Source organism: Saccostrea echinata, unplaced genomic scaffold, assembly GCF_033153115.1.
Source record: "Saccostrea echinata isolate AGI-Se365-2 ecotype Australia unplaced genomic scaffold, CSIRO_AGI_Sech_v1 ptg000022l, whole genome shotgun sequence".
Classification (NCBI taxonomy): domain Eukaryota; kingdom Metazoa; phylum Mollusca; class Bivalvia; order Ostreida; family Ostreidae; genus Saccostrea; species Saccostrea echinata.
Window position 1 is genome coordinate 13,935,281 of NW_026889771.1, and position 13,769 is coordinate 13,949,049.

Consider the following 13,769-nt stretch of genomic DNA (forward strand, 5'->3'; position numbering starts at 1 on the left):
AAATCAAATGAAAATCATTTTTTTAAGCAAAAAATATTGATCCATATATGTGTTGGTACTTTAAAACTTTGGGCTTAATTCAATGGACAATATTTATATCCACCAGTGTCAAAAAGAGCTTTAATAATCATTTACTAGGTGAATTCTACTATGAATTTAAAAACCTGTTTGTTTATATCTCTCAGACCATACAAATGGTGCAAAAGGAAAATTGCAAAACATTCTGAAATATCAGGGCCATCACAAAGTTTCAGCGAAGGGGGTATGGAGGAGTAACCTTCTCTCAGTCACAGGTGCTTGAGGGCATAACCCCCTCCTCCCCCTCGGGGTGAACCCCCCCATCTAAGGATTTAAATGCCACTGTTCATCAGGAGTTGTGTAGCATATATAGTGGTTAGTGTGTTAGTCTCAAAAGTAAATGATACTCTGGATTTTCATTGCTAGGGTTTGAACCCAAAGAATACCACATATTTTTTTTTATTACATGTAATAGAAAAAATTTCACCAGAAAAGTTTTGTTTGTCATTATTTCATAAATTTCAATAATGAGAACTTTACTGTAAATACTAAATTCACAAATTGAATATGATCTTTATATATCTGAAGCTATAGGCATTCTGCATGCTTTGTTCACCCATCTCCTCTGTCAACTTTGTGAAAGAAGGGGAAAAGGGACATAAAGCTTGTGTTGAAGGAAGTGGTATGCACAGGACAGCAACAGATTGGCAGATGCTGGCAGACCTGAGAAATAAATTAGAATTTCCAATTGAAATAGCAGTTACAAACAGGAGGTCTGACATATTTATTTGGTCAGTGGCAACAAAACAGGCAATTCTTATGGAATTGACAGTACCATGGGAAGAGAGAATAGAGGATGTATATAACCACAAAACCTTAAGTACCAAGATCTTGTGAAGGTTTGTCAACAGAATGGATGGAAGGTCTGGTTTTTCACAGTATAAGTGGGATGAAGAGGGTTTGTTGGACAGTCTTTGTGGAGGGCATTGAGCGCAATTGGCATAACTGGAGCAGAGAGGAGACTGATAGGAGGTCTGTGTAGGGAGGCGGAGTCAGCATCTATGTGGTTGTGGTAAAAAAGGGCAGATACGTGGTAAGACAGCTAAAATAGAACAGTAGTGGTGCAGAGCTGGGCTGGGACCTGTTCACTCCAGTTGGCATACCTTGGGGGGGGGGGGGGGGTGTAGTGGACAGAGCCGAAACAGCTGCTGAAGGAGGATAGACTTAAGGGTGGAACCACAAGCATGTATACAATAAGCTGAAAAAACACTAAAAGATTGTAGTTTGACTGAGTTACGTTGTCAAAATTTGTTGGCATCTTTACATTCAACATGACAAATGATGCATGAGGATTCTCATAAACTAGAATGCACACTACATATGCATATGAATTCTATTTCTGTCTTTTGCTTCAGTTTCGATTGTGCTCTGTGATTATTTGAATGCATTACATGGGGTCTACAAGATCCAAAAAACTGCTCAGATATAGTTTTGATGTTCTTTCAAATGACTTCCCTACTCCTATTCAAAACATTTAACCCTCTCCCCCTTGTCCAATTGGAGATGGATGGCATCAAAAAATGATCATGTCTAAGTATTAAATACATAAATATGCTTGTATATTAGATATAAATACATGTACAAGTGTTAAATATTGTTTTTTTTTAGAAGATAGCTTTAAAATTGGTTTTAAAAAACTTATGCACTATCCTTTTTTGGAGAGGGAATGATTTCAATAAATTGAGTCTCCAAATTGGAATGCTTGAATATTATTTTTGAAAAATTACAGTTGTTCTTTATCTCAAGTAAGTATATCCCAGATGTCAAAAAACCTTTTTTCTAAAAACTTCATCAAGAAATTCCAAGTGCATGTCCCTGTATTCCTCACATTCATTTGAAATGAAACATGACAAAAGTTTATCATCTCATAATTTATTATAACAACAGTTTAACAAAAGCGGATTAAGTACAACTATAAAACAGCCGGGGTCATGTGGCAGGAATGGTTCCCTTCAGCATCCAGCTATTGGCTTTCTGGACACAATAGTCCTGTAAAGAAACACATGTATAACTACATGTATCATTTATATATTTAAAAGGAGCCAACTGGAACTAGGGCACTTGCTGTATTTAATGATCACCTCTCTCTCTCTCTCTCTCTCTGAAACATGTACCTGATAATACTGAAAACAACTATTTAGAAACAACATGGCCCAGAACAAAGCAATAAAATGACCTTAAAAATTCTAAGAATGTTAACAGCTGTTGCCAGGTTACTCATCTTAAGTAACAGAATGTTTACAGCACTCTCTACCATCAGCTCATACATTTACCACTGTCATAGGCTCACATATATCATAGCGTTACGCACATTGTCAAGAAATAGTGTGTTTGTTTTCATTATAATCATATTTCTGCACTAATGTTTGTCTTTTAAGGTATATATTTACTTTATATATTATATAAGTACATGTAGATCTAGAACTATTAGTTGAATTTGAAATAATCCTTTGAATATCATGTTTTTTTACCTTATGTCAAAAATCTTGACTCGAGCTCATTGCAGAGGTGTCTGAGAGAGGAACAAACAACTCTGCAAGGGAGACTGGGTTTACAGCTGTTGCTTGGTAACTCACCTTGAGTAACAAAATGTTTACAGCTGTTGCCTGGTAACTCACCTTGAGTAATAGCTTTGTGTCCTGCTCAGAGAGAGTAAACCCACATTGCTCCTCTACTGACTTCATAAACTGTTTCCTGTTAATCTTATGACTAGATGTAAAGGCATTCAACAACACAGTACGAGCCTATTAAAAAAGAAAAAACACAGACAGCATACAAAGACACATCCACTATCAATTAAACACTAATTCACTTAATTTGAAATATATTAAATGCCATACTACTTAGATAATAAACTTGTGGAATATTTCATGTACAGTGAAACTTGTCTAATCAGGATGTTGTGTATTCCGAAATCTTGCCTAATACGATGTAAACTTAAAGTTCCTGTAACTAAATTCAATTGTTGAGAATTTCGTCTAATCCTGAATGTTGTCTATTCCGGCTAATTTTTATGATGTCTGGATTACACAAGTTTTACTGTAATACTAAAGGTAGATACGTACAGGGTCCAGTTTATCTCCAATTTTTGGTAAGGCATATATGGGTTCTTGTTGAGAATTTGGTGGCCACTGCAAAAACAGACACTTAAATATACTATCATTAATACAAACAAATATTATGCACAGAGTATTACCTGTAAATGGTACGTTATATATTTCCTCAATGTAGAATCAAATTTCTGTATCATATAGTGATGTTTACTTCACTTTTCAATCGATTTCTTCCATATTAAAAAGAAATCTTACTAATGTACCTTGTGATAGTTCTATAATATACAATGACATACTCTTTTTACTACTGTATTTACATCTATAAAATATTTGTATATCTACTACAATAACATTGTGTCACAAAGATCAGCATATTCTTTAACTTTGCAGATGAATACAATTAAACACACAATGGCTGCTTTGCACTTCATTCAATTTTTCTACAATCAATGCTTGCAACCATCATATCCCCTTAGGATGACAATAAAAACACACTTTATTATTTAAATATTTACAAGAATACTTTTCTTATTTTTCTAAGACTGACCTGATTTTGTAGTAGCACCCCTCCAACCTTTAAGGCGGACTCCTCCAGGATTTTATCTGACACACCTGTTGCCAGAATTTGCCCTGGGGGACTCTGAGCGAGATGCATCTGAAATAATCTTTGAAGTTCACTTGCACTAACCACAAATCTTGTATACAGTTTCTCCTTCACAAAATTGAGGATTTCAAGTTTAAATTCAGGAGAATCAAAAGAGTTTTCTCCCTTGGTAGTATCACAGTCAGAATTTGGAGTGACCTCTATGGTACCATTAAAGTTTGTAAGTTTAGTAGAAGACACTTCCATTGGCTCTTCTTTTCTGGAAAGTAAATCGTCATGGTTTTCTAGATCTTGTTTGATGGCATCCATTTCTGCATCACTGTAATCGGACAAAGACCGGCCACTTAGTGTACGTTTTCTGCGTGTGCCTGTCGAGGACCTTGAGGAATTTCTGCGACGTCTTGTTGGCTTTTCCCCCGGTGAAATGGGTGGTTCTTTAAAATACATTTTAGTTCAAATCATTTTATAAACAATGTTTCATATTCATATTAAGAAACTAAAATTTTGCAGCATTGCTTTTCGTTAGTTTCAATAAGTTATGCAAATTGCCAAAGGTTTATCCAAATCTTTACAAGATTATTTTGCAAAAAAACCCTCTAGTTATATTAATACATTCTTATGAACAAAACTACCTTGAGTATTTTCATTTTAATTCACAAAGTACATGTATAAAATAACCCATTAACAAATAGAACTTTGTTGCATTTTCATATGCTTGAAACTTTTCAATATCAACTATACCTTTGTCTTTGAACTTCTTATCATGTTCCTTGGGGATTTTCAGAAGTTTGGCCAGACCCTGATATTTAGCTTCCCATAACATTTTCTGTCTTTGAACAATATCTGGATACCTGTATTTCAGAAAATTATATCTCTTTTGGGGAAAAGTGGTACATACAATATACATATTTACTGGTGTTAAAATACTGATGAAGATTATAATAAATTTCTATAAAAGTTCATTGATTGATACTGTAAAACATTTTATTTTTGTGGGGTCAAATGTTTCTGGTTTGAGGAAAAAATCTTGGTTTGTGGGATTTAATTTCGTGGATGAAGTGTTCAGTTGTTCAGTTGTTATATGAATGAAACTTTACATTTTATGGGGGACATGAATTTGTGGATCTCTCCCTACCACAAAAACAACAAAAATTAAACCCCCATGAAAATTAGTGATTCCACAGTAAATTGAAACTAGAGGAACTGTGAGTAAACTCACATAATACCCTCATTCAAACAGAGCTGTGCATTAATTTTTTTGTTCTAAATGTTACATTCCACCTTACCTGCATGTAAAATCTAAGTCATACGTAAACAGGAATTCCCAACCACAGTTAACTCGAATATGTGAGATTTGTTCAAGGATGTCTTTGACATCCTCAGCTGGTAGCTACAATATAACCATTTCATTTACATTCTTGAAATCAAGTGCAAAGAACATGAATAAGATTAGAAAGAATTTTGACATGCAGCACCGTACCTTAACAATGGACGCAATATCCTTCCTTGTGACATGTCTAGACTGGGTGAATCTCCACATCTGAAGACAAAAAAATGTAGAAATATTAATCAAAACTGTATCTCTCAAATTTAAAAATGATCAAGTATGTGCATTCTATACTATTATGTAATAATATAATTATTTAATGTAATTTTTATGCAATGCATTTTTGGATGAATTTGCACACCAATGACTCCATCAAAGGCACTAAAATTATAACTCTACAAAGATAAATACAGATTCGGTAATTTCTGTAATTTCAGTAATTTACCATAATTACTATCTCTACACTTAACACTCACCACATAGTCTCTACCTCTACAAAGATGCTCTGCTGATACACCACTGTGGGGACTTGTAGCCTCTTTTGGATACAAAATCTCACTGGTCATAAAAGTATAATATGTACATGTAATTATGAATTTAAGATTGAAATTCAGTATGTAAATTTTCATATACATGTAACATTTAAAAACTGTTACCAAAATGTTGCACAAAGAGAGAGAACATCCCCTCCCATCCCCCCTAATTTGATATAGTCTTAGTATTAAATCTTAATTCATTGATATTTGATGCTTAGCAGACCAACCTTTTGACAACCCAGCAGCCTTGAACCAATACTGCCACCTGTTGCAGAGATCTGAGAACAGCTGTTGCATCCACACCTTGAGGAAGCAGTGCTAACAACTGGCTAAAACGGATTACTTTGGCTGAAGAAAAGAAGTTACATAAGTTTGAAGAAATATAAGAAAATACACCACTTAGACATTCCACAGATGTTCTACAATGTGAAACAGCAACCTTTTTCAAAATGACAAACATCAATCTGATGTATTGAAAATCAGAACTTCCCACAATTTTGCATGAATGTATAGGTATACATTACAACTCACCATTTGTTAATAATGTTTTGACTTGGTCTTGTAGTGGCATGGTTCTCAGTTGTATCAGGGACAATACATTACTGGGCATTGCAGGCATCTCTCTGTTAATTATCATATACTGTAAACCAACTTTTATTTGCGTGTGAGAAATTTTCGCAAGGTTCGCCAGAGCCTCATCATCGCGAATATTTCTCACCGCGAACCGGTCCTTTAAGTCTCTCTTTCTATTAACAAGAGATCCAAAAAAGGCTTGATTGTGAAAATTAATCGTCGTGAACTAGTTTACCCCCGGTAAATCGCGAAATAAAGTCGTCGCGAATAAAAGTTGGTTTACAGTATACAGGCATAATTTCTATCAGAAAATTGTGTTTATGGACTTATAAGATCAATCTACAGATATATAATATTTTCATGCATTGCATCTAATTATTAGTTCAACAGACTGTAATTTTGCTTTCAATAAAAGAGAAAATCCAACAAAAGCAGCAGCAGTTTCAAAGAATCAATACTTAGAAGCAAAGAAATGAGATACCATTCCTTCTATCTAAATAAATACAAATTATTTCAATATAAGTGGAGTTTAGCAGTACTTCAGGTCTGTGATACTAACACAGTACAATGTGGAGTGGATTATACAAAATGCTTTGGTTACCCACATGAGCTGAATTAAAGGATGCTTACTCTTTTGCTTGGTCTGTCTCAGGCATGAGGGCCTGTAGGTATTCCCCAGGTTGTAACTGGAACTCTGACAACTCATCACCCTTCCCAGCATACAACTGAAGCCTCTCAGATTCAGCTCTACCACTCTGAAAAATTTAGACAAAAATATTAAGTTTCAAATGAATAGATTCATCTGGAGAATGAATGAAACAACAGGATTAAGCTACCAATGTTTCAATTATCCATAAAGTCATTGTATTTGGGTATGAAACTTCCATTAATATAGCATGAATGAAATTTCATGGATCAAAAAAAGAACAGGATTGTTTGCCATTATAAACTTATGGTACTGTTGAACTTTGATAATTATATGTATGTTGAGTCTAAGTGAGTTGCCTTTCTTAATATAATTGATTCCAGTTAAAACATTACTATCTAAAACACTTTAGATATCTCAAAGTTTTAGAACTGCATTGCCATATTTCAGATTTCAAGGTTAAACAATATTTCTCCTATACATATACATGTACTGTATACAGGGTTATTTTCGCCCCTCCACACTTGCAAAAAAATTTTGTCCAGTTCAAAATTCGCCCATATTTAGTTATGTTTAAGAGATAATGATGTCTCCTTTAAATTCAACCTATTTTAAATTTGCCCACTTGGGATGAGGGAGAAAATAAAAAGGGGGTGAAAATTTCCCTGTATACAGTTGTATGCTACTTGTAATTACATTAATAACAAAAATTATAATTCTATAGCAATAACACTGACACTAATACTGTGATAGTTAAGGGGCTGCCATGCCTCCTCCTGTTGTTTTTTCTGGAGGTAATTAAACGAGGCCATTCTGCGAGCCTTGGCCTCCTCTGATTCCTGCTGGGCAAACTTGACAGTGACTGGCTTTACCTCCTCCTCTTCATCCTGTGATGACTCACCTACCAAAAAAAAAACTGACCTGATTAACCCTGGCTACCGGTCTTCAGAACAATGGTCCCAACCTACACCCTAGGGCCATGATCTGAACAAACTTGAATCTACATGGCATGAGGATGCTTGCATTTAATATTACCAACCATGGCCCTATTGTTCTTAACCAGCACACTTTTAAAGAATTTTCACTACAGTGTATATAATTCAATGTAAAACTTTCATCTTCTATTGTAGCCCTGCCTTAACTCCTTGGGACATGATCGAAACAATCTTGAATTTATGCTATATGAGAATATAAATGCACATTAATACATGTATGACTATTAAATCATGGCCCTGCTGTTATTGAGACAAAGATTTTTTTTCTACATTAATAAAACTTTGTTCCTCTATTGTGGCTCTAACCTATCCTTGAAAGAGAACAAGCTCTTCATTTGAACAAACTTGAATGCCCTTCATCCAAGAATGCTTTGTGACAAGTTTTGTTGGAATTGGCTCAGTAGTTCTGGAGAAGAAGTGGAAAAGGTAAAAAGTTTACAGATGACAGACTCCTTTGATAAGAAGAGGTCACTTCAGCCTTGGCTCAGATAAAAGGTAGATCTGTAGCTGCAGATGTCACTTAAAACATGCACTTAATTTTTTCCTTCATATACAAACCTTAAAATTTAGTTTCAATTAATTTTAATCAATGTTCTGTAATTAGACTGACCCCCATCTCCTGCAGGACCCACTTCAGTTTTTATTTTTAGATCTGCTCTGTCCAGGTAACTAAAACTGGGTCTCATCTGAATAATAGCACTCAATGGAGTCAAATGTAGCTCTCCTGTAAATAAACAACATAAATCATGCAAATTGTTAAATTATCTAACTTTAAACTTACCACAAAAATTTTGTAAATATTAAATAAAACTGGGATTTTTTTTCTATACACAGAAATTACAGTTCTGTATGAATTTAAGGGTGACATTTGCATTCTGGACTTCGCAAAATTGTAAAGATTGGGTATTAAATCTTACTTCTCTTATGGAACAATACAACAAATATAATAAGTTAAATTTTACAACTTATACTGTCAAGTTACCATCTTTGAAAATCCCTGCAGCATATCTTCCAGATTTTTCCCCTGTGGAAACTGAGGTTAGCACCTGTTTATCCATTTTGTCACTGAAACAAGAATCACAATGCATTAAATACATGTAAATACTTGTTATCTACCAAAAAAAAAAAATAAAGAAAATAAACCTGTGATGTACTACTAAAAAAATTTTGTCACTATTCATATTATTTATATACTTTCAATTTACTCTAGTCTGCAGGAAATTACAATAATGACCTCATAAAAAAATCAAATTTTTGCTTTTGTTTGATGTAGACAATTATTTCTACAAATTTATAAAACATTTTATTTTATTATCCACAGTTATCTGAATTTCAAGTAAAATGTGGTATATTTCCTCCCTACCTAGAGTACAAAGAATCTGAAGAAGTTCCAAAGGCACCATCAACATTCAACGCAATCTGTTCTCCCTTGCTCCTGGCATAATGAGGACTTCTAGTGTTGATGGTTGCTTCAACCTCAACCTAAATTAATTTATAAAAAAAATTAAAACATCGAGTTACTTACCTCAACTGTCATTATTGTACAAGAAATAACAGAAATACAGTCAGACCTCATTATTTTGAACTAGATGGGACTAAGAAAAAACTTTGAGATAAAGAAAGATTCGAGATATTGAGGGTAAAATACTTTAAGAATAAGTGGTTGGGACTTTCAAATCACTTAAACATACATGTATCCATAGCATTTGAGGTACTGGTGTTCAAGATAATGAAGTTTAACTATAGTTATTTTACTTCTCACTCACTTTCTTCTGAACCGGCTTAACTCTTGCAGAGAGAATATCTACATCATCATAAGTCATCCTTCCAGGACGAACAGGGTACTAGAAAAAAAAGTGTGATTTTAACGTACATTAAACCATTCATCTGAATTTATTAATGTATAAAACATGCTGATCTCTGAAGATTTATTTTAAAAATATGAGATGTTTCTTTCTGGAAAATAAGAAGTGTGGTTTTAACATACATTAAACCATTACCTAGTCTGAATTTATAAATTATGTGTAACATGCTCAATTCTGAAGATTTATTCTAAAAAAAAATTAGAGACGTTTCTGGAAAATGAAGAGTAATTTTAACATATTACATTAAACCATTGGTCTGAATTTAGAAATGTATAACATGCTCATCTCTGATGATTTGTTTTTAAAAAAGACTAGAGATGTTTTCTACAAATATAAACTCAGATGTACAAATTTCTTAGAATATCTGTCATAAAATCTATATTTTAATGCTTACAACAAAGATTTCTATTATATTGCATTTGTCAGTTGTCATACCTGAAGTAAATACAGTTTATCTGCAAGACTTTTGGAAATGAAGACATCAATCTGAAAATAAAACACAGGTTATACATAGAAGTTTTAGAAATTGTACACTATATTAATTATGATCAAGTAGAAATTATGAATGAATTATCAATTAATAGTTCAAGTGCGATTTTCCTATCTGAATGAAATTTTTGGAAATAAAAACATCAATCTGACAATAAAAAAAAGGCTACACACACAAGTTTTATCTGTGCACTACTGGTACATTATTGATGATCAAGTAGAAATTATGAATGAATTATCAATTTAAAGTTTATTAACTGAATAAAAAGTATGTATCATAATCCCTTACACACAAGTGACCACCCCCCTTTTTAAGAACACCAAAAAAATATTTATAAGTTGTGTCGGTATTTACACAAACTTTGAAAAACCAAAGGTCATTATGAGCCTTTGAAATAAATTTTTGGGAATCAAAAGGAATTTTAGAGGGTCCAATACATTTTGGTTTTGCCTTTGTTACCTATATTTCCTTGGTTCTTAATTTAATGGGTATTTTTAATATTAAAAATTTAAAAATAATTGTGTCTGTTGTTTTATTTATACATTCAAAATGATTCCACCATCTTGCATTTAACAAAGGAACATGATTTCTCTACCAAGACAATATCTGAGGGCTGTTTGAACCTGAGTCATTAACTTGAGCTTCTCTGACCATTTCATTACATTCTTCAGCCTCTTTAACCAAGCCACACTCAAGTTAATACATGTATGCCAACATGATATTTATAATTTGGACTTCAAGTTTTGTTTTGAATTGGATTAGGTATTTTGAAATTTTTCATAGCTTGTGTATATTTTTCAACAGTCATTTTAACACAGAGCTTTTTTTCAGGGGTATTTTGCAACAATACATATTATGCATATTTGATGCACTTTTTTCTGTTAACCAAAATATTGTATGTGTCACAAAAATAAAATTACAATTAAAATTAGGAACTTGAACTTTATTTTCTTTTCAATTTTATCATAAAATTCTAATTTCTTCTGTATCAAATTTGATATCCACACCCATTGGTTGAGCTTTAGAGGATTGTTAATCATACATGTTATCCAAGGTTAGTGAAACTAACCATACACTTCAGCAGTACTGTGTTGTAAATTAAACACATAGTTTCATTACCATTTGAACTGCATTATCAAACCCTTTCATTTTGCTTTTTTAAGAGTCCATGGTACAAATATTTGTAGTCACATACCACAGGGGCATCTTATCCACTCTGTTCTCTACTACATATATAAAAATACAGATTTACAGTCAACTCGTACCCAAACCGACTCGTACCCAAACCGAGTCGTACCCAAGGAGTCAACTCGTACCCAAAACTGTTACTTACATATACAGTGTATATACTACACAAAGACATGTACTACAGATTATTTAGTATACACATAATTCGTCTGTGCAGTTGGAAATTGCATAAATCATGCTTGTTGTTTGTGATGCCTGCAAGGGCCCTGATTTGGAAATAAAGAATCTATCTAGGCCCGATCTACATACATGTATATCTATATATGCCAAGTTGAATTTTTCAAACAAATTTAATTTAATTGTCATTATTTTACAAAATATAAGTAGTGTAACTAAATTGGAATAATAAATCAGATATCTTTATGAAAATATATCAAAAAGTGAAATATTTTTATTATTTATTTTATGACTTCAATTTTGGGTACGAGTTGACTCTTTGGGTACAACTCGGTTTGGTTACGAGTCGGAATGGGTACGAGTTGACTGGATACCAAAATACACAAGGGAAGAATCGAAAGTAGGACACGATTTGTAAACAAAGTCAAAAACCAACTTACTTGAGAAAAGTTACACAAATCCTTATATGCACTAGCGCAAATGATGTCCTAGTACTTATCCAGGCTAAAATATTCCAAATATATCTAACATAAATAGCTTTTATCAAGATAAAACACCAGCTTTCTGCACAGTTTAAAACTCTTCACCCAAGAAAAGATAACTTGTCCACAGACGACTATCGTTTTTCGGAAACTTTCGGGACTCTTTTGTATCGAGAGTGGTAAATTCTAATTCGACAGTGAAATGTCTGAAAAAATATTTGTCTTATGGTAAGGATGAAGGTAATATAATTTTAGAGTCATTTAATTATCAAAGGACAAGATAGGCTAAGACCCCTTTTTGGCCCCTGGTTTGGGGTGTCTTTTAGAATGATGCAACAGTTTATCAATAAAAAACCTGTTGTCAACCCTGCCACAAAATGAGTATTGGTTCTAAGTTATGGGATTCACAGAGGTCACAGGAGGTCAGAAAATATGTCAATTTCCGAATTTTCTCATTTTTATGCAAATTTTCATCGATTTTACAGCACATTTTCTTTCAGAAAACATGAAGCACAAGCTTGCCTATCTACCAAATTTATATATCTCATACACTAGTGTCAGATGCATCTTATGTATAAAAATTTCAGATAGGCAAGCTTGTGCTCTATGTTTCCAAGTGAAAAGTATCTCAAATTTACCGAAATTCCACCAGAATTGAGGAAATTCAGGAAAATTTCCTATTTCTGCACCCTCTTGTGGCCTCTGTGCGAGCTTTGAATCAAAATTAGTGCTGGTTTTAAATAAAGCACCATTTTAAGTTCTTAACTACAAATTATGATAATTTTAACTGTGTTCTGATTTTTACATCAAATAAGGGGCCAGATTCGACCGTTACCATACCTTGTCCTTTATTGCACCAAATTTGATTTTAAAATTCGAATAAATGTATTATAGAATTTATGAAAAAAGAAAAAAAACTGAAGTTGTCGAGCTTTCTTTTCTTGGGCGAAGAGTTTCAAACTGTGCAGAAAGCAGGAGTTTTATCTGGATAAAAGCTATTTACATTGGATATATTTGGAATATTTTAGCCTGGATAAGTGCTTGGACATCATTTGCGCTAGTGCATATAGGGATTTGTGAAACTTTTCTCAAGTAAGTTGTTTTTTGACTTTGTTTACAAATCGTGTCCTAATTTCGATTCTTCCCTTGTGTATTTTTATATGTGTAGTAGAGAACAGAGCGGATAAGATGCCCCTGTGCACATACTTGCAATTTTTGTCTATTTTGATAAAAGCAAACTTGTGAAAACTTGCATTAAAATAGCTAAAACAAGCTACCGGTACTTCCAGTAGCTAAATAAAGCTACCGTAATTTTTGGACTATACGTCGATGGGTTTTGTTTTGATTTTTTTCAGAACTGCAAACATGGTGATGGCATGTGGTGCAATAACTAATTTCATTCAAAACTTTAAATTCAAAATCTTTCGTTCGAAAGCTCATAAAAGATGCATTTTACAGTAATGCCAAATAAGATAAAACCCAGAAACCCACGGAAACTAAAGAATAAAAAGCTAAAAGATACCTCATGCACAACCGGGTCGTCTTCCTCCGCCATGTTGAACGGCATGTATCTTTCAGATAAGTCGACCTAAATTGTTTCGATATAGTAAGAATCAATAGAAATAATTTTAATTTAAGAGTGCCAAGATTTCATATACTTTGATCTTCATTAAAAAAATTAATAGTTTCCATCTGTTTAAAAACTTTCATCTATATGGTAAAGTGAAGATTTTTTTCAAGAAAATAATAAACAAA

General features: G+C 33.2%; 2 protein-coding genes across 2 annotated transcripts in view; one reads left to right on the plus strand and one right to left on the minus strand.

The window, feature by feature from the left end:
* LOC133190462 (spindle assembly abnormal protein 6 homolog) overlaps positions 1-13,769 on the plus strand; it is a 281,161-nt gene that overhangs the window by 250,225 nt on the left and 17,167 nt on the right. The window lies entirely within an intron of this gene.
* Positions 1,935-13,597, minus strand: LOC133190460 (DNA-directed RNA polymerase III subunit RPC5-like). Its single transcript, XM_061326112.1, has 18 exons — positions 13,537-13,597; positions 10,113-10,163; positions 9,579-9,656; positions 9,176-9,294; positions 8,795-8,877; positions 8,423-8,536; positions 7,555-7,718; positions 6,802-6,926; positions 6,130-6,221; positions 5,826-5,946; positions 5,539-5,620; positions 5,216-5,275; positions 5,022-5,125; positions 4,477-4,586; positions 3,679-4,169; positions 3,144-3,209; positions 2,697-2,822; positions 1,935-2,067 (listed from the first exon to the last, which is right to left on the minus strand). Exons 1-18 carry the CDS (start codon positions 13,579-13,581, stop codon positions 2,008-2,010), a joined length of 2,091 nt encoding a protein of 696 aa, XP_061182096.1. The 5' UTR covers positions 13,582-13,597; the 3' UTR covers positions 1,935-2,007.

What these genes read in the sequence shown, in the direction of transcription:
- LOC133190460 (XM_061326112.1), bottom strand. Translation starts at nt 13,581, where the DNA reads ATGCCGTTCAACATGGCGGAGGAAGACGACCCGGTTGTGCATGAG. An exon ending in TCAGATTCTTTGTACTCTAG is followed by an intron (nt 8,878 to 9,175) that starts GTAGGGAGGAAA and finishes TTCTTGTTTCAG; the next exon opens with TGACAAAATGGATAAACAGG. An exon ending in TAAGAAGTTCAAAGACAAAG is followed by an intron (nt 4,170 to 4,476) that starts GTATAGTTGATA and finishes TGTATTTTAAAG; the next exon opens with AACCACCCATTTCACCGGGG.